Below are 22,431 nucleotides of genomic sequence, written 5' to 3' on the forward strand. Positions count from 1 at the left end.
TCTAAAATGAAAAGAGGTAATGTGAAGCTCAAAAACACTCCTGAAGAAAAAATTAGAAATTAATAGTTCATTGTTACAATAGAAGGATGAGCACTCTTGAAGTATCAAATCCTTTAAATATGAATATTTAGAACATTATGTTAGGGATAATCTGAACCAATATAAGAAATGAGAAGGAAGTAGAAACACTTTTGAAAACTATTAAATGAATCTAGTAGTTTCTTAGTAAACATCCAGTGTGAGTAGACTGGTGGATATATTCCTCCCCAATTTGCTCTGCTCCCACCACCCAGAAACCAACCCAAACACATAAAAACTAGGAATCTATAAGCATGTCTTGTTTCAGCAGAAAATAAATCAGGAGATGAGGGCACCAAGTGGAATTCAAGACTCAATCAATCATCTTATCCATTGAAGGTACTTTAATTTTGCAGTTATTGATTAATTAAAAAACACAGTTGTTGTCAGCATTTCCTAGCTACAGTAGTGCATAGGAAATTCCATTCTAAACAAAGAAGTAATTAATGAAATAACAACACACCTTAACATTTTACATTGATAGGTTACAGTTTACAAGGTGCTTTCACATACATTATTTCATTTGATTCTTACAACAAGCAGAAAAAACAGTGAGAAAGAAATTTTTTTTTCAGGCTTACAATGAGTATTTTCAAGCCAATGGGCAGTTAACACAAGAATATACCAAGAATGAGACAGCAATACCCATAAGCCACAGTATCTTTTTTGGTAGGTTGACAGTTTGATTCAACTGGGTGTTCAGCATCAGTGAGTGAGAAAGGAATTAGGACAGACACCAAGTTCTTATGATATTCAAATAATTTTAAGAACACTGTCAGAGATAAGAAGAAAGATGCCCTAAAATATATTGCCTTACTAAGACTTACTTCAAAGCAACATACCCTTCAAAATTTCAGATGAAAAGACAATCTTGTCATCAACTGTGAAAGTTAGGAGGAATTTTACAAACTGCCTAATCCAGTTCTTCCATTTTACAGACAAGAGAACTGAGACTGAGATCATACTGATAGTTTTCCAGCCTGAAATTCAGATGTCTTGACTTTCAGTCTAGGGCTCCTTCTTATACAATGCCATCTCTTAATTATTTACTGAGCATAACATAGTATCTTCTGTTTCAAATAATGTAATTTGAGGTTAAATACTGATTTATGCTACTTACTTCTTATTCAAGTTTATATCTTGTTCTTGGCTAAATTGTGGCTGAAACTGGGAATTTTACATACCTTAAAAATATTCTAATTTAGTGTACTTGATTGGTCAGAAATTGACTCCCTTGATGTATTCGCTCATGATAAGCTTGCTCAAGGCCTTTAAATAGAGAGTAAAATGGAATGGCTGAATAGCCCTCAAAACCAATGTACGTCTAGGGGTGATCTACCTAAGGTAGATTCTACAGCTGGGCACTAGTAATTTCATAGAAAAAAATATTTTTTTTAGAATTCATAGAAATCTTTTTGATTACTGAAAACTAAATTGTAATAATCAAATTGTCATCCCCATGACTTATTAAAATAATTTTACAATAATATACAACAAAGCTACCATAGAATTTGTAGTTTACATATAGAATACATTGGTCAGCATGTTCTTGGGTCTACATGAAATACAAGAAAATTAAAATATTTTATACAAATGATGTTTTAAATTTATTAACATGACGATATGCCTTTGTTACATAAAACTTGCTAGAGCAGAGTATTTTAATTTTTTTCTTGCACATTTTAAATATAGATGGACCAGTGATATCAATATCAGCATTTACGTGACATTACCATGCAGGAACACTTGATAACCGAAAGACATATAGATTGGTAGAAAGAACATCTCAGACAGGATTTTTTTATGTCTTCAAAGGTTTTACAAGGGTGTGGTACAGATGAAAAGAAGTGGTGTGAGTGACCTACCTGCACCGATAATAAAGCAAATAGAATGATTATATACATTAAGATCAGCGTGATTAAAAACAACAAATTTTATATGCATGTGAATTGATCACCAAAATGAACCCAGTTTAACTCTTCTCATGTGTTGTTTTAAGGTAGGTCACTGAAACGCAGAGATAAAATCAGATGGGGAAAATTAAAAGTAAAGAAAAAAACAGAAAAACAACTGGGTTAAGCCATGGATTCTCAACAAACACTGAACTAAATGTGCAAAAGTGCTTGAAATTTCCACCTGACAGCAATGTTGTTAAGTCAGTTGGCAAAAAAAAAAAAAAAACTGTAGAAAAAAAACTAACCTCTCAAATACCAAAATTGTATCTGCATGATTGATCAGACATTCTGTTTACTGACAGAAAAGAGGTTAGAAATTATGAAATATCTGAAAATATCATACCTGAAAATTAAAATACAATTGTGGCAGTTTTACACACTTTGTTCCCTTTCCTCATTGATGAGGCACGGGATGAAAGCAGAAGTTGCAGCAGTGCCCCTACTCTAGGCTCACAAATACAGTATACCAGAATAATTAGCTGGAAACAACTTCTTTTTAAGGGTTACAAAACAAAACAAACGTAAACCCTCATTTAAATATGAATACCTCTATAATGTTTTCAATAACCAAGTCATTTTTTGACTTTGCAAAGTGTAAGTATTTATCCAAACCAATGTTTTTAGTTTGCTTATTTTCATTTAAAAAGTTTATGATGAGAACTATTAGAGAAACTGTAAAATTTGTCACTTTCATTAACCATGTTCTATTAAAATACTGGCTAAAATCCTTAAGGAACAGTTAAGGTTTAGAAAACTTAGAACTCTTCTCTAATACCTACAGAAATGCTGGTACCAAGCGAGAGAATGTGGGTGATGATCCATATCATTAGTTTTTCCTGCTGAAAGTGACACATTTGTCACACTACACAGGCTGGTCACTTCATTACTCAAGGGGAAGAGGATATAAAAGGAGGGAAAGGGAACTAGAACCTCTGATCTACAGCCATCCAAATTTCTGGGTCTAGCTGTACTGTATTAGTCTACCAAAATTTACTGCCGGAATAGTGAATTCCAAGAAAGTTAGTCTTAATTTGTATAAATTTCCTTGATGATAAGACAGTCTATCTTCAAAAATTATCAAGAGTTTTGGCAAAACCGAGTCTGAGTTACTCAAAGTAAAAAGTTTATCTTCAAGCCATTGACCAACAACAATATTGGCAAGAACTACTAAAAGCAACACTTATCCTTCCCTTCAAATATCACGTAGCCATAACACTGCCCATCTGAAACACCAACAAAATAAAATGGAGCACTGTTTAGAGAAAACCAATGAAACTGGAAAAGGAAGAAATGGATGTAGGAGAGGAGAAAGACAACCCAAAGAGAAGTAAGAAAGTGGTCTAGTACTGTGTTATGGCACAGACAATGCTTGCTTAGCGGTGCCTTGTTACATAGGTGGATGCAGAGTGCACACACGGGATGATGGCAATAAAGACCTCACTCAGTCGTTGGAATGAAGGAACTAGGTAACTGCTTCAACAAGGACGGTCTCAGCTCTACCTTATCTCTCAACAGAGTGCAAACACTGAGTGTGAGCTCGGATGTCATCTTGTTCCTCTTTAAAATTCACCAAATTCTTTTGCACATTTTTCTGTTATAGAGACACGGATATCTTCTTCTTCATAGTCATCAAAGTTGCTGGTATCTCCAGAGCCTCTAAACTTTGGTATGAATGGAGCTTCAACCTATAATTGAGAGAGAGAGAAAAATAAGAAAAAGGAAAAAAAAATTCCTGAGAGTTTCCAAACACCAAGAAAAATAAATTCCCACTGTTATTACATGGTGGAATACTTAGATGCCATTAGGTTCCTAAAATGTAACAGGGCTAGAAGAAGCAGCAAACAGTAGGTTAGCTATTAACCTCAACATTTTGATTCAAGGAAGTATGCAGGTCAACAAAATACTTAAGAAATTTCTGGGATAATTAACTGTTGGCATCAAAATCCTGGCTCCTAAAGTTACAAAACTTAAGTCTTCATTTTTAGTTCCTTGTTTTTAAGACCTTATCTTTTCCTATTCCTTTTGTAAAAATTCTTTTCTCCTGAAGTTACAGATAAATCTCAGACTTACTTTTAATTGCTTTCCTTTTTTAATTCCCAAGTTTGTTTTGTTTAAAATATCTGGCCATCAAAACTTTCTGAGAGGTTGGAAAGAAACGTATCTCTTTTAGAATTAGAGAATTGTTAAACCTTAAACATTTTTCTCCTTTGATCCTAAAAGTAAAATGTCTTCCCACGACCTCGAATATGGTCTTCTATAAAGATTAAATGTGGGTACTGAATATGTTTGAGGAAAAGATTTTAAAAGTTAAAAAAAGTCATAATCTGCACAGCCTTTATAGAATTTACAAACAATTACAGTCGCTTTATTTTGTTCTCAATACAACACTGTGAGGAAGGAAGGACAGGTGTTCTTACTCCCATTTTACAGATTATAAAAGAGTCGACCAAATTCACATGATGGATAAGTGGCTAAAGCAGCTTTCAAATTCATGATTCTCCACTTCTGGCCCAGAGCTCTCCAAGGGTTTTAAATTTATATCCCTTTCAGTAAAACATTTTCTAGTATACATAATCAATATATATAGTTATTTACTTACAAATTATTTAGATGCATGGCTATACTAAGATATACACACAAATAAGGTATTGAAAAAGAATAAGGTAAAAATAAGCAGGAATGGGACTTCTAAAATTATCTTTTTATTTGAGAGCTGGTTGCCTTGCATGCCTTGCTTTGGGGATTGCTGTTTTGCACTATCCAGAAGAATGAGCTAAGCAGACAGTTGCTTCATGTCTAGCCAGCCAGCAATTTAGAATACAAACCTATTGGGGCAATCATATGTAGAAAATGATTGTACAGTTTGAGTTGTTCAGGCCACTTCTTTCTTCTGCCTTTTTTCTTCCTTGATGCATTTGCAGATGCATCAGAGAATAAAGAAGACAATGAAAACTATTCATATTTACTATGATTTTTGCACTGCTGTGCATAGTTATAATAGTTGAGAAGATAATAAAACAAATGGTTAAAGTACTCTATTATTTTTATTTGTAAATTATCCAGGGATCCTTACATCTGTTTCATTGATAATCAAGATTTGGCTGTCAATCAATTTGTCCATTACTACAACCTGTACGTTACAGTGTGCCACTTGTTGGTAGGTTAGCTGTTTATTACCTGGGATAAATCAAGCCCTTTGAAAAGCACATAAACTCTAAATGAGTAGTGGCAGTCCAGTTCTACTCCATTTTAGGAATAATTATTAAAAATTAAATACATAATATGAACAGATCAGTAAATGATTGCTATTTGGCAGAAGATTTTATTTGTAAATATAAATATGAAAAGATGCAAATACATCACAAATCTTTAGGATACTAATAAAGCTGACAAGCCTCAAGGCAATCTAAAAAGCATACCTCAAAATAGCATTAATTAACAATAAATACAACAATAAAGATAATATAAGCAATGATAATTAGAAAGGGAAATGGATGATTTTATTGGAAATATAAATTTCTTAAATTGACTCAAAAAGTAAAAACTCAAAGAGACCAATATCCAAGAATTAGTTTGTTAAAATTTATAAGGAATAGATATAAGATAACTCTATGTTCCTAATTTTTCTGCAGAATAAAAGGATGGAAACTTTCTAAACTCATTTTACGAATCCCATATAATCCCAACTTCAGAAAAACAGAAACTATAGATTAATAAAACTTATGACTATGGAAGTAAAAACACTTAACAAGATTTTGGCAAATAGATTTCAGGCAAATATTAAAATGTTAATACCCCATGATTAAATGGTATTCATTCCAGGAAACTGAGGATGTCTCCCTGATATAATTCATCACACTAACATGTCAAAAAAGACAAAATACAGTGTATTAGAAATCAACAATATTTTGTTAATCTGATAAAGAATACCTATCTCAGCCAAATGTCCAACTTTATATTTGGTGGCAAAACATGAAAGGCAACAAACTGTAGAAATGATTCCTGAAAGTATATTCTTGGGCATTTCCATTCAAAGCAGGGACAAGACAAGAAAGCTTAAGAGCCCTACTGCATTAAAATATTGTTTTAGACATTCTAATATACATAACAAAACAAAAATGGAAATGAGATGTAAATACTGAAAAGGAACAGAAAAAATGATATGCCAATCTCCTGTGATTGTCAATAAAAATCCAAAGGAATCACTGAAAAATGTGGAAATCAATAACAGAATTTAGTAACATGGTCAATTCTAATATAAACATAGAAACAATATGTTTTGCCCATATCCTACTACAATGGGAAAGCAAACACATTAATAATAGCAACCAAAATAAAAATTTAAGCAATAACTTTAAGACATAAATTCCTTCGTGTATGGAGGAAGGGGGGTTCTCTAAAACTTTACTAAATGACAAAAGATGTTTGAGTAAATGCAGAAGCAACATGTTCATAATGGCAACTTCTCAAGATTCAGGTTCTCTCCTAATTAATATGCAACTTTACTGTTAATTCCCAAATTCAATCAATCTTTAGAGAGACCAAACAAACAAACAAACAAAAATCCCATAAACCATTGGCAAGTCTAATCAAAAAAGAGAAAACATACAGGAGATAAGGATGATTTTCTAGGAAATATAAATTACCTAACTTGACTCTAAAATAATGCATATGGGGCAAGAGAACAGAAAATTTGGAAAGGGTAAACAAAGGTGAAGAAACTGGACCCATCTAATATTAAAATATTTTAAAGCTACATAAAGCAGAGACATATACAGTACAAAAACAGACAAAAAGAACTAAAAAATAAAGGTCAGGGCTTCAAGATGGCTGACCCAGAACTCTCCTCCACAAAGAAGGACATGCTGAATAAAACCTCTAAGAGAGAACACTGAAATTTAGCAGGGAAGTGACAGGGAACATCTGGAGCAGGGAAGCAAAAGGAAGTGAAGCAGCTGGCCTGGCTGGGACCAGCTGGGAGCCAGAAGAGGTTCTCCAGTGCGGGGAAAGGGTAACTGAGAGATCCCCAGTGGTCCACGTTTCCACCACAGACTTGCAATCCTAGCCATGTAAGATCCCCACAACCCTTGTGAATTCTGAGACAAGTATAGGGACCTGCCTGGAGTTCACACAACAGCCTTGTTCCAGAGAGGGAGTTTGTTCCAGGTCCCACACCCATTCCCAGGACCCAAGAAGCTGAAGCACAGTGCCACTTTGAGAAGCCAATTACCATTAGATGGTATGCATCTCTATACAACCTGGAGCCCAACTGACAGCGCCCCATGTCCACCAAGGGGGCTCCAGTGGTACAGTGCTGGCTGGACCCAATGGTGCGGCTGGGTCCCCAGCACTCTAGCTCACACAGTGTCCTATACTCCAAAGAACAGGCAGGGCAGCACACTAGGGAAGGCTGTTTCTGGGGCAAAGGAAGCCAAAGCATACACTCCCCAGAGCCTGAGAGCCACCCGCCTGGGGCCACTGCCACTGATAGCAATGCCCAGCCCCCATAACAGGGCTGCCATGTACTTGCAGCACCTTCAGTGGACCTGGGAACTGGCCCATCTGGATTCTATTTGGGGGCATGAGGACATACTCACTCTGCCTACCACCTCTCAAGTATTTTATCCAGGGGCCTAGGAATAGTCCTTCCCTGCCTATCAGAGTCTATATCTGTGTACACCAATGGGAGTCTGAGGACAGGCCTGTCCCTTTAAGTGCCACCTCTCCCAGTGCCCCAGCACACCACCTGAGGGGCCTGGGAAGTGGCCCCCTCTGTCTATCACTCTGGGTACACATACATATGATCAGGAAGCATGACAAAAGACTCAGGTCATCAGCCACTGGCATCAAAACATGCTGTCCAGTGGCCCAAAGACAGACCTGTTCACCACAGCCTGCACCCACAGGTACAACAGAGGAGCCTGCGGACAGGCCTTCCCTGCCTGATGGCACCTCCCACAGTGACTGAGTGCACTGTCTGGAGGCTTGGGGATCCATCCACCCTGCTTGCTGCTTCTGGCATGCACATGCACCATCGGGGGTCTAACAACAGAACCAAACCACCGCCTGCCTGCACTCAAACACATTGTTTGAGGGTCTGGGGATTGCCTCACTTGGTCCAACACAGCCTGTGCCCATGTGCACCATTGAGGGGCCTGAGTATATGCCTGCACTGCCTGGCACTGCAACCCCAGCGCTCAAGTATGCCATCTGAGGGCCTGGGGATTGCCCTGCCCCACCCACTACTGGCCTGAGGCTGGGCCTGCCCAGTCTGCCACCACTACCACTGCTGGCACTTACCCACATATGCCACCTGCGGGTTTAGGGCCTGGCTTGCCCAGTCTGTTGCTACCATCACTAGCAGCAGTGTGGACTGCCTGGCAGCCTGAGGGTTGGCCTGTCATCACTGCTACGATTGCTTATGCCACACATGCTGCACGGGAGACTAAGGTCTCATTCATCTGCCCAGCCTACCACTGCCACTACTGGTACCTGAGCAAGCCACATGGAGGCCTAAGAATTGGCCCTTGTGGACCTGCTAAAATTGATGCCAGTCTATGGCCACCAGGGGACCAAAGGCGGATATGCTTGGCCTGCTGCTACCACCACTGGGGCCTGAGGATCAGGATGCCTGGTGTCCCTGTCCCCAGCAAAGCCTCACCACGGGCTCCATTAACAATGCTGCCTAAGCCACTGAGGAAATCGCAGACACCCACTGATGCTAATTACAGCTGAAGAAATCATAGAGACTGCACTACTGCATGCACCCAGAATAAAAGCTAAACTGCCCAACAAACCAACATGATGATACATCTACAGAAAAAAGTCTTACCCTACTAAAGCCAATCCTAAAAACTGGAGGAAATGACTGTTACGCCAGATGTGGAGATGTCAATGTAAGTATACAAGAAACATGAAAAAGCAAGAAACATGACACCTCCAAAAGAACATAATTCTCCAGCAACAGATTCCAATTAAACAAAAAATGATGAAATGTCTGAAAAAGAATTCAAAATAATGGTATTAAAGAAGCTCAGTGAGACATAAGAGAACACAGACAAGCAATACAAAGAAATCAGGAAAACAATTCAGGATATGAGTGAGAAATTCAACAAAGAGATAGATAGCATAAAAAAGAACCAAACAGGCCAGGCACAGTGGCTCATGCTTGTAATCCCAGCACTTTGGGAGGCCGAAGTGGGTGGATCACGAGGTCAGGAGATGGGGACCATCCTGGCTAACATGGTGAAACCCCGTCTCTACTAAAAATACAAAAAATTAGCCAGGCATGGTGGTGGGCACCTGTAGTCCCAGCTACTTGGGAGACTGAGGCAGGAGAATGGTGTGAACCCGGGAGGCGGAGCGTGCAGTGAGTCGAGATCACGCCACTGCACTCCCGCCTGGGTGACAGAGCGAGACTCCGTTTCAAAAAAAAAAGAACCAAATAGATCCATCCCAGAACTGAAGAATTCAATGAATGAAATAAAAAATACAACTGAGAGCTTTGACAACAGACTAGATCACGGAGAAGAACTGAGGACAGGTCTTTTGAAATAATTCAGACAGACCCGCCAAAAAAGAATAAAAAATAAAAATGAATGAACAAAGCATACATGATATAGGGGGCATCTTAAAGCAATGAAATATTCAAATTTGGGGTTTTCCAGAAGGTAAAGTGATGGGTAAAGACAGAAAAACTCATTTAATTTAATAATAGCTGAAAACTTCCCAGTTCTTTTAAGAGATTTAGAAAGCCAGATACAGGAAGCTCAAAGATCAAATAGATAGAATCCAACAAGGTCTTTTCCAAGACACAGTGTATTGAAACTGTCAAAAGTCAAAGACAAGACAGAAATCTAAAAACAGCAAGAGGAAAACATCAAGTCACATATAAGGGAACCTCCATCAGACTAATGTGGATTTCTCAGGGGAAACCCTGCAGGCCAGGAGAGAAAGGGATGATATATTCAAAGTGCTAAAAGAAAAAACAAACCATGCCACCAAAAAATAAACTGCTAGACTAACCAAGAAACTTTTCTTCAAAAATGAAGGAGAAAAAAAGTCTTTCCCAGATAAGCAAAAACTGAGGGAATTATCCCTACTTCACAAGCTCTACAGGAAATGCTTAAGGTAGTTCTACATCTGAAAGTGAAACAATGATATTTACCATCATGAAAACAAGAAAGTATAAAAGTCACTGGTAGGGCAGACACATAAATGAGAAAGAGAAAGGACTCAAATATTACCATTATAGAAAATCACCAAACTATAATGATAAACAATAAGAGGGAAAGAAAGGAATGACAGATATACAAATCAACTAGAAAACAATTTTTTAAATGACAGGAATAAGTCCTCACCTATAAATAATAACTATAAATGTAAATAAATCAGATTATCCACTTAAAAGATATGGACTGTCTGAATATATAAACATAACATGATCTAACTATATGCTGCTTACAAAAAAACTCACTTCACCTGTAAACACACAGATAGATTGAAAGTGAAGAGATGGAAAAAGATTTCATACAATGGGAAAACAAAAACAAGCAGGAGTATCTAAATTTATATCAGATAAAGGAAACTTTAAGTCAAAACAGTAAAACGAGACAAAGAAGGTCATTACATAATGATAAAGGGATCAATTCAGCAAAAGGATATGACAATTCCAAATATATATGCATCCAATACTAGAGCACACAGATATATAAAGCAAATATTATTAGATCTAAAGAGAGAGACAGACTCCAATGCAATAATAGTTGAGGACTTCAACACTCCATTCTCAGCATTGTACAGATTATCGAGACAGAGAATCAACCAAAAAAAATGGACATAAACTCCTAGGTACAAAATGTACCTAGGAGACATTTACACAACATTTTATCCAATAGTTGCAGAATACACATTCTTCTAATAAGCACATGGAACATTCCCCAGGATAGACCATTTATGTTAGGACACAAAACAAGTCTCAACAAATTTTGAAAACTTGAAATCATATCAAGTCTTTTCTCAGATTCTGATGGAAAAAACTAGAAATCAGTAATAAGAAGCACTTTGGAAACTGTACAAATGGATGGAAATGAAACAATATGCTCCTGAATGACTAATGGGCTAATGAAGAAATTAAGAAAGAAATAAAAAAAAAATCTTAAAGCAAAGACAAATGAAAACACAATATACCAAAACCTATGGAATATAACAAAAGCAGTGCTAAGGGGAGGTTTACAGCAATAAACACCAAAAAGTGTAAAGTTTTCAAATAAGCAATCTAATAATGTACCTCAAGGAACTAGAAAAGCAAGAACAAACCAAACAAAATTAGTAGAAGGAAAGAAATAATAAAGATCAGAGCACAACTAAATGAAATATAGAAAAAAATACAAAGGATCATCAAAATGAAAGGGTTCTTTTTGAAAAAATAACCAAAATTGATAAACTGCTAGCTAGACTAACCAAGAAAAAAAGAGAGAAGATGCAAGTTAACAAAATCAGAAACGAAAAATATGTTACAACTGACACCACAGAAATACAGGAGATCATTGGAGACTATCATGAGCAGCTATATGCTAACTAACTGGAAAACCTAGAGGAAATAGATACATTCTTGGACACATACAACCTACAAGAAATAGAAATAGAATGAACCAGAAAGAAATAGAAAATCTGAACAGACCAATAATGAGGAACAGATTGAATATGTAATAAAAAGATTCCCATCAAACATTAAAGAAAAGCCCAGGGCTGCATGGCTTTACTGTTCAATTTTATCAACTTTATAAAGAAGAACTAGCATCAATTCATCTCAAATTATTCCAAAAAATTAAAGAAGAGAGAATTCTTCTTAACTTATTCTACGAGGCCAGTAGTACTCTGATACAAAACCAGACAAGCGAACAACAACAAAAAAAGAGCACTACAGACCAACACCTCTGACAAATACAGACACAAAAATTTTTAACAAAATACTAGCTAACAAAAATCCAATAACACAACAAATATATAATATAACATGATCAAGTGGGATTTATCCCAGGGATGCAAGGATGGATCAATATACGCAAATCAATTAACATGATACATCACTTTAGTAGAATGAACAACAAAAATCATATGATTATCTTAATAGATGCAGAAAAAAGCATTAGATGAAAGCCAACATCCCCTCCTGACAAAAACTCTCAACAAATTAGGCATAGAAGAGGCATTCCTCAACATAATAAAGATCATATGTGACAAATTCACAGATAACATATTGAATGAGGAAAAGTTGAAAGACTTTCCTCTAAGAATTGGACCAAGACAACGAAGTCCACTTTCACCACTCCTAATCAACATAGTAATGGAAGTCCTAGCCAGATCAATTAGGGAAGAGAAAGAAATACAAGTCATCTAAATAGAAAACGAAAAAGCCAAACTGCCCCTCCTTTCAAATCTTACATACAGAAAAACCTAAAGACTCCACCAGAATATTCTTAGAACTGGTAAACAAATTAAGTAAAGGTGCAGAATACAAAATGAACATACAAAATCAGTGACATTTCCATACATCAATAATGATCTAGCTAAGAAAGAAATCAGAAATATAATTCCATTTATAATAGCTACAAAAAAACAAAACAAAATAAAATAAAATAGATAGGAATAAATTTAACCAAGAAGTTGAAAGACCTCTACAAGAAAAACTACAAAACACTGATGAAAGAAATTAAAAAGGACAGAAACAAATGGAAAGGCATTCCATGGTCATGAATCAGAAAAATAAATATGTTAAAATGGTCAACTATGCAAAGCAATTTACAGATTCAATGCAATTCCTATCAAAATACCAATGATAGTTTTCACAGAAATAGAAAAAAAATCCTAAAATTTGTATGGAACCACGAAGAGCCTGAATAGCCAAAGGAATCCAGAGCAAAAAGAGCAACACTGGAGGCATCACACTACCTGACTTCAAAATTAATGTGCAAAAATCACAAGCATTCTTATACACCAGTAACAGACAAGCAGAGAGCCAAATCAGGAATGAACTTCCATTCACAATTGCTTCAAAGAGAATAAAATACCTAGGAATCCAACTTACAAGGGATGTAAAGGACCTCTTCAAGGAGAACTACAAACCACTGCTCAGTGAAATCAAAGAGGACACAAACAAATGGAAGAACATACCATGCTCATGGATAGGAAGAATCAATATCGTGAAAATGGCCATACTGCCCAAGGTTATTTATAGATTCAATGCCATCCCCATCAAGCTACCAATGAGTTTCTTCACAGAATTGGAAAAAACAGCTTTAAAGTTCATATGGAACCAAAAAAGAGCCTGCATTGCCAAGACAATCCTAAGTCAAAAGGATAAAGCTGGAGGCATCACGCTACCTGACTTCAAACTATACTACAAGGCTACAGTAACCAAAACAGCATGGTACTGGTACCAAAACAGAGATATAGACCAATGGAACAGAACAGAGTCCTCAGAAATAATACCACACATCTACAACCATCTGATCTTTGACAAACCTGACAAAAACAAGAAATGGGGAAAGGATTCCCTATTTAATAAATGGTGCTGGGAAAATTGGCTAGCCATAAGTAGAAAGCTGAAACTGGATCCTTTCCTTACTCCTTATACGAAGATTAATTCAAGATGGATTAGAGACTTAAATGTTAGACCTAATACCATAAAAACCCTAGAAGAAATCCTAGGTAGTACCATTCAGGACATAGGCATGGGCAAGGACTTCAGGTCTAAAACACCAAAAGCAACAGCAGCAAAAGCCAAAATCGACAAATGGGATCTAATTAAACTAAAGAGCTTCTGCACAGCAAAAGAAACTACCATCAGAGTGAACAGGCAACCTACAGAATGGGAGAAAATTTTTGCAATCTACTCATCTGACAAAGGGCTAATATCCAGAATCTACAAAGAACTCAAACAAATATACAAGAAAAAAACAAACAACCCCATCAAAAAGTGGGCAAAGGATATGAACAGACATTTCTCAAAAGAAGATATTCATACAGCCAACAGACACATGAAAAAATGCTCATCATCACTCGCCATCAGAAAAATGCAAATCAAAACCACAATGAGATAACATCTCACACCAGTTAGAATGGCAATCATTAAAAAGTCAGGAAACAACAGGTGTTAGAGAGGATGTGGAGAAATAGGAACACTTTTACACTGTTGGTGGGATTGTAAACTAGTTCAACCATTATGGAAAACAGTATGGCAATTCCTCAAGGATCTAGAACTAGATGTACCATATGACCCAGCCATCCCACTACTGGGTATATACCCAAAGGATTATAAATCATGCTGCTATAAAGACACATGCACACATATGCTTATTGCAGCACTATTCACAATAGCAAAGACTTGGAATCAACCCAAATGTCCATCTGTGACAGACTGGATTAAGAAAATGTGGCACATATACACCATGGAATACTATGCAGCCATAAAAAAGGATGAGTTTGTGTCCTTTGTAGGGACGTGGATACAGCTGGAAACCATCATTCTTAGCAAACTATCACAAGAACAGAAAACCAAACACCACATGTTCTCACTCATAGGTGGGAACTGAACAATGAGATCACTTGGACTTGGGAAGGGGAACATCACACACTGGGGCCTATCATGGGGAGGGGGGAGGAGGGAGGGATTGCACTGGGAGTTACACATGATATAAATGATGAATTGATGGGTGCTGACGAGTTGATGGGTGCAGCACACCAACATGGCACAAGTATACATATGTAACAAACCTGCACGTTATGCATATGTACCCTAGAACTTAAAGTACAATAAAAAAATAAATAAAAACAAGCAAACAAACAAACAAAAAAACAAAATATACTACAAAGCTACAGTAACTAAAACAGCATGGTAGTGATATAAAAACAGACACAGAGACCCATGGAACAGAATAGAGAATCCAGAAATAAACCCATGTATTACGATTAACTGATTTTTGACAAAGGCATCAAGAACATACAGTGGGGAAAGGACACTCTCTTCAATACATGGTGCTGGAAAAACTGGATATCTATATGCAGAAGACTGAAACCATATCCCCAAATCACCTGAAAATGAATTAAGTACCAAAAATAAAGCCCCAAACCATAACAATACTAGAAGAAAACACAGGGGAAATGCTCTAGAACATTGGTCTAGTTAAAGATTTTATGGGTGGGGCATGGTGGCTCACACCTGTAATCCCAGCACTTTGGGAGGCTGAGGCAGGTCAGGAGTTTGAGACCAGCCTGACCAACATGGTGAAACCCTGTCTCTACTAAAAATACAAAAATTAGCTGGACATGGTTGTGGGCACCTGTAATCCCAGCTACTCAGGAGGCTGAGGCAGGAGAATCACTTGAACCCAGGAGGTAGAGGGTGCAGTGAGCCAAGATCGTGCCATTGCACTCTAGCCTGGGCAACAAGAGCGAAACTCCAACTCATAAACAAACAAACAAACAAACAAATAAAACAAACAAACAAAAACCTAACGAACAAAAAAGATTTTATGGCTAAGTCCTGAAAAGCACAAGCAACAAAAACAAAAATAGGCACATGGTGCTATATTAAATTAAAAGTTTTTGCAGAGCAAAGGCAACAATCAAAAGAGTAAGGAGACAACCTGTTGAATGGGAGAAACTATTTGCAAACTATTAATCCAAGAAGGGACTAATATCCAGAATATACAAGGAACTCCAATAATTCAATAGCCAAAAATAAACAGTCTAATTAAAATGGGTAAAGGATATGTGTACACATTTCTCAAAACCAGACTTACAATGGCCAACCACTACATGAAAAAACACTCAACACCATTAATCATCAGGGAAATTCAAATCAAAACCACAGTGAGATATCATCGTACCAGGAGGAATGGCTATTATCAAAAAGACAAAAAATACTAAGTGCTGGAGGGGATGTAGAGAAAAGGGAATTCTTATACACTGTTGGTAGAAAGGTAAGTTAGTACAGCCACTATGGAAAACAGTATAGAGATTTTTCAAAAATCTAAAAATAGAACTATCATACAATTCAGCAATTCCACTAATCCAAAGGAAATCAGTATATCAAAGCAGTACCTGAATCCTCATGTTTATTGCAGCACTATGCATAACAGCAAAGATATGGAATCAACCTAAGTGTCCTTCAACAGATGAATGGGTAAAGAAAATGTAATATATATAGGAATACTATTTGGCTGTAAAAAAAGAATGAAATCTTGTCATTTGTAGCAACATGGATGGAAACAGATCATTCTGTAAAGTGAAATCAGCCAGGCATGGAAAGACAATATCACATGTTCTTACTTATATGTGGAACCTAAAAAAGTTGATCTCTTAGAGGCAAAGTATAGAAAGACAGCTACCAGAGGCTGGGAAGGATGTGTGTTGGGGGAAGGGATGAAGGGAACTAAGGTACTGAGAACAAACATACAGTTAGACAGAAGGAATAAGTTCTAGCATTTGATAGCACAGCAGGGTGGTTATATTGTATATTTCACAACAATATATTGTATATTTCAAAGTAACTGGAACAGAAAATTTGAAATGTTCCCAACAAAAAGAAATAATAAACGATCAAGGTACTGGATATGCTAATACCCAGCTTTGGTCACCACACATACTATGCATCTATTAAAATATAACATGTACATCATGAATATATAAAAATAGTATGCATCAATAAAAATAAAAAAGTTCAGAAATAGACAGATGTATATATTAATTTAATATTAGTAAAGGTAGAATTTCAGATAAGAGGCCAAATAAGAATTATTCAATAAATATGGAGGGGAAAACTGGTTAATTATTATACAAGAACAAAAAATAAGTTAGAGTTCAGAAAGCACTGAAAGAAAATACAAGTTCAATAGACACACTTATTGTGAAGTAGGATTTTTTTTCTTCTTTTAGAGACAGGGTCTCAGCTCTGTAGCCCAGGCTGGAGTGCAGTGGCATGATCATGGCTCACTGCAGCCTTGACCTCTTGGGCTTAAGTGATCCTCCTGCCTCAGCCTCCAGAGTAGCTGGGACCAAGTGTGTGCCACCACACCTGGCTAATTCTTTTTTATTTTCTGAAGAGATGACGTCTCACTATGTTGCCCACCTGGTCTTGAACTCCTGGCTCAAGTGATCCTCCCACTGTGGCTTCCTAAACTGATGAGATTACAGGTGTGAGCCACTGCACCTGGCCTGTTTTAAAACGATTGTAAAATACGGCAGTAAGTCACTCAGATGTAATTATGTAGTATGTAGCAACTGTGATATAAGAGACTGAAGTAAAGGGTAAAGTGCAGGGTTGGAGGAGGTAGATCTTAATTGGCTACTGAGCTCATAGGACCGGACTGCAGTGATGAAGAGCATAGGAAAAAAAAAGTAAAAAGACATATGCCAAATACTAGGTTCTATTTGGATAGTGGAATTACGGTAATTTCAAATTCATTTGCTTAATAAATTACCTGGTTATAAGTACATGAAACATATCTCAACCAGAAAGGAAAATGGAGCCTGGGCCAATCTATCTAATCTTTCTCACCAAACTACTATTCCTTTTGTATTCTCTATCCAAATTCAAATTTTAAGGGTGATAAAACTGATGCTTTAGAGAGGTTAAATTATTTGTTCATGATCCTACTGCTAATGATTGGTTGATCAGGGATTCAGATCAACGTCTACCTAACCCCACAGTTCCTTCTCTTTTTTGCTGCCTTCTGAGACAGTCTTCCTACTCCCAAAATGCTCAAAGCATAAAAGTTAAGAAGATGATACATGTAAAATTCATGAAAATCTTGTGAAACAATTTATTGTTTAGTGGTTTGGAGTTTGATTTTAAGAATCATACCAAAAGGACTTCAAAGGGATAATGTGACCTGGAATTGAGAATCTGAAGAACCTGGGATCAAATACAGGTATTACTTAGCAGCTGCATGATTATGTTTAAATTAATTAACCTCTCTGAGCCGATTTCCACATCAGTAAAATGGGGAAATGGTATCACTTATTTCACAGGATTATTTTGAAGACTGAAAGCAGAAGTTATAGGGAGTTGCTTTTATTAATTATACAGTATTGCATTGATGCTAGCAAATTTAGAAAAAATATATAAAAAAACAGCTTTTATGAGATCTAAATCTATTTTAAAGTGCTATGAATCTTGTTATTGACTATATAACACATCTATTTGCGATAATAATGCTAACAGCCATGATTCCATGATTCATGAACTTTGAACAGAGAGTTTCTGGATCCCTCTTGTGAGATAGGCTGTATTGCATTCACATTGTTTTGGTCTGGCTATATTTTCTTTTTGCAGCATTTTAAAATTCTTTAATTGCTTTGTTTTTGTAATCTTTATTTATTTCTTCATTTATTTATTTGAGACAGGGTCTTGTTCTGTCGCCCAGGCTGGAGTACAGTGGCATAATCACAGCTCACTGTAGCCCCAATCTCCCAGGCTCAAGCAATCCTCCTGCCTCAGTCTCCCAAGTAGCTGGGACTACAGGGATGAGCCATCACACCCAGCTACTTTTTGTATTTTTTGTGGAGACGGGGTTTTGCCATGTTGCCCAGGCTGGTCTCAAACTCTTGAGTGAGACTCAAGCAATTCACCCACCTTGGCCTCCCAAAGTGTTAGGATTTCAGGTGTGAGCCAGGGCACCTAGCTTGTTACTGTAATTGTTTGTAAAATATATAAATTAGAAAAACTGTGCTGTTAATACTTAATTAGAGCATTAATTTTTTCTCTCCTTAAGGAAACTCAATCATCTAGTTGCACAGCATTATTAAATATGACATTATTAGAAGTTTTGGTTTTATGAAAAAAGAAGAAAAAAATTAAATAATTCAAAATGAAAACACTTTATTCATGCAAATTATCTTTAATTATTTAAGAAGAAAAAAGGTAATTCAGTGCAGCAAAATCTTTTCTTAAATGTCTCAAATTATTACAACAGTGAAATAACTACTATCAATTAATATATTACTGTTACCACAACTGTTATACTGGCAACTTGTGTAGCAAAACAAAACAAAAAACAATACTACTTTCTTTTAAATATGCTACTGTTTAGCTGGGGTTTGTTCTCTATTTTATTATGGTGGTATAATAATGTCAGCGATTAACTTGATCTATACTTATATTCAAGTCTTCAAGTTGCCTGAATTTGTAACACTAAGAATCCCTTTAGCAAGCAAAGAATCAAACAAAAGACCAAACAAAACAAATCTCAAAAAACTCAGGTGCAAAGTTATTCTGAATTTACACATTTCTCAAAGTATAGTACCTCTACATTTATTTATATGACCATCTGACTAATCTCCCTGTCCCCTGGAAGGATTAAGCTTCACATGGGCAGGAATAAAGGTTGGTTTTACTCATCATTGTATTCTCAGCACCTTGCAGAATACCTAACACACAAGCAGGGACCTGATAACTATTTGGAAAAAATCTTATGTGAATAAATAATTGTTAAAAGGAAAAAAGTAGTAACTTTGGATAATTTGTTTTGACCTTCCAAAAAAGCATGAATTAAAACCCCTATTTGTATGAATTATATTCAAATTAGCTTTCAAATGGATAAAAGAAAGTTGCATCCCTAAAGGGAGACCAATGCTCATTTAAGTCAGTGAGCAAATATTTAGTGAGCATATACCAAGCATAAAGCTCTTTCCAGATGATAGCATATGAAAAAAAAGTAAGATATGGTACCTGTTCTCAACAAAATGTTTTAAAACAACAGTGACCATGTAAGACATTAATAAAGAATACCCATCAGAGAAAAATATCAGAGGTGATATTTAAGCTAAATCTTAAAAGATAAATAAGAGTATGGCAGATGCACAAATGGGAAAAGTCATTCTGAGTAAAAGAAAAAAAAATTTACACAGGCACAAGTGTAAAAAAGCATGGTCTGTTTGGGAAACACTAGATAAGAAAATGTGTAATCCTGATAAATGCCACAGGGAGGTCAAAATGAAGACTAAAAAGGGATGAAACTAGCAATTAAATGTTGTTATATATCTGGCACATGCCAATTCTGGATGGGCAACTACATTTATTTATATATCTTCCTAATGTGGCTTCACACCAGTTTTGAAAACCCTTAGGACATTGTCTAATATATAATTTCCACAGTTTTGTGAAGTGTAACAGGCATAGATAGGAAAAATTTAACAAAGGAAACATTTCAGGTTGATGGTCAAAATAGCATATATGCTTTCTTTTAAAGCTAGGTAGGGCCAGGCGTGGTGGCTTATGCCTGTAATCCCAGCTCGTTGGGAGGCCGAGGCAGGCAGATCACTTGAGGTCAGGAGTTCAAGACCAGCCTGGCCAACATAGTGAAACCCTGTCTCTACTAAAAATATAAAAAAATTAGCCAGGTGTGATGGCATGCACCCATAGTCCCAGCTACTCGAGAGGCTGAAGCAGGAGAATCACTTGAACCCAGGAGGCGGAGGTTGCAGTGAGCCGAGATTGTGCCACTGCACTCCAGCGTGGACTACAGAGTGAGACTCCACCTCAAAAAAAAAAAAAAAAAAAAAAAAAAATTCTAGGGGGAAACTCATTTTTAAGTTATGGGCTGTAAAATACTTTAGATCCTGCACAAGATTAATTCAAAAGGTAAAAAAATTAAAACTATGTGTTAAGTTGAAAATATCTCCACCACATATAATTTAAACACCAACTTTAAAAAAGCTTTTAAATTAAAAAAGAAAGTCTCACCTTCCTCTGGTAAATAGCAATCCAATCTGTCGTGGCAAACCACTTGTGAGTTTTTATATCGCTGACACCATTCTTTAGATTTCCATATCTCTTGGTCAAATCCACCTGCAGCAGGTTCCGTAGAAGGTCCTTGAGATCTGAACTGAAGTGGGATGGGAATCGGACCTACACAAACACACCATTTGGTAAAACACACATTCTAAGACACATGATATTTCTGTTTTGATTTCATAAAGTCTTTTTTTTAAGGCAGCAAGGCATTATATAAACAAAAATATGGAGCGATGACCTTCACATACTTTTAACTACACGTTACAGTCCCCACAGTAGTCATAAAGGAGAGAATTATTTGGGTGAATGAACTAAACCTGTTCTCTTAGGGCCTTGCTTTGGTCATGATGTCTTTAAGAACATGGAGTAGTCTCCAGAAAAATGTGCATACCTACAGAACTTTTGCAAAATATCAGAAGGTTCACCTATCTTTAAGAGCAATCTCTTTGGATTGTACATTACAAATCTGTGTCTCAAAAATATACAAATTTAACTTTGTAATATAAATAGAAGAACCACCATATGAAGGAAATCAGTATGTACATTTTGAAAAGAGATCTATCAAAAAGGAAGTCTAAAAATGGTTGTAAAAACCCACACTGCCTTTCACAGCATAGGAAAAATTTTTCATTTATCAGAGGTTGGCTTTTAAAAATAATTCTCCTATTATGCAACAGTTTAAAAATGATTTAGACTGGTTTAAAAGCATTTTTCTACCTACTAACTTGTGAAGACTTTACAATTACTAGACTGGCCTCTAGCCTAAAAAACAACTGGAAACCCCCAAATAAGTGAAGATTTTTGGCAATCAATAAGGTTAAAGTAACATTTATAGGAAACCAAAGTCTATTTTTCATTTTGTTTTGTTTAAACACATTCTTCTCTTCTATACCAACCTAACTTCTGGTTCTTACTGTTTCATTGATATGGGTACTAAAAAAATTAAAATGGGTACCACCAAAGGATGAGAGAATAGCTGCATCTATGCCTCCTTATTCTTTTTTGTCATCACTACCACCTCCCCACTATCCTTTCCAACTTGTGTTCAATCCCTTCCAAACCACCCTTTTCCCTGTCATACACACATATGTATGCACACATGTATGTGTATACATATCTGGATTATTACAGCCTCAGCTACAAATTGATCATAGCACTTTTGTAGAAAGCACTTTAAAGGGTTAAGAGACCTATTCCCGAACTCTCTGCATTCTTTATTTTGTTTCTCTACAAAGTGCTACCACTACAAGTGCTACCACTTCATAATTTACATAGTGCATCATTACATTACCTCAGTTGCTCTTTATAATACATTTACTTATTCAACTATTCTGTAGTATTTGTGCATATTTCTGTCTCCCCCAGGCTCTGAGCTTCTGAGGGAAGGTACTATGCCATTTTTATTCTCATTATTTATTAGACTATTTCAAATACTGTAGTTCATCCATTTTACAATTATTTATTGAGTACCTACTATACACCAGGCACTATTCTAGGTGCTGGATATATAGCAGTGAGCAAAACCAGGCAAGTCTCTGATTTCATGGAACTTACATTCTAGTTGGATAGGACAAATTCAGTGAACATGGTATTAACTCC

The 22,431-nt window shown here is 36.4% G+C and overlaps 1 protein-coding gene across 3 annotated transcripts in view; it reads right to left on the reverse strand.

The window, feature by feature from the left end:
* Positions 1-402: 402 nt before the first annotated feature.
* Positions 403-22,431, reverse strand: part of PRKACB (protein kinase cAMP-activated catalytic subunit beta) — a 172,457-nt gene continuing 150,428 nt past the window's right edge. For all 3 annotated transcript variants that reach the window (XM_023208698.2, XM_023208685.2, XM_023208692.2), the window contains 2 exons: positions 20,782-20,946; positions 403-3,718 (listed from right to left, as the gene is read on the reverse strand). In XM_023208698.2, coding sequence (XP_023064466.1) covers positions 3,593-3,718; positions 20,782-20,946 — 291 coding nt within the window. In that variant the 3' untranslated portion in view covers positions 403-3,592. The remainder of the gene's footprint in view (positions 3,719-20,781; positions 20,947-22,431) is intronic.

The sequence above is a fragment of the Piliocolobus tephrosceles genome, chromosome 1 (genome assembly GCF_002776525.5).
Source record: "Piliocolobus tephrosceles isolate RC106 chromosome 1, ASM277652v3, whole genome shotgun sequence".
Lineage (NCBI taxonomy): Eukaryota > Metazoa > Chordata > Mammalia > Primates > Cercopithecidae > Piliocolobus > Piliocolobus tephrosceles.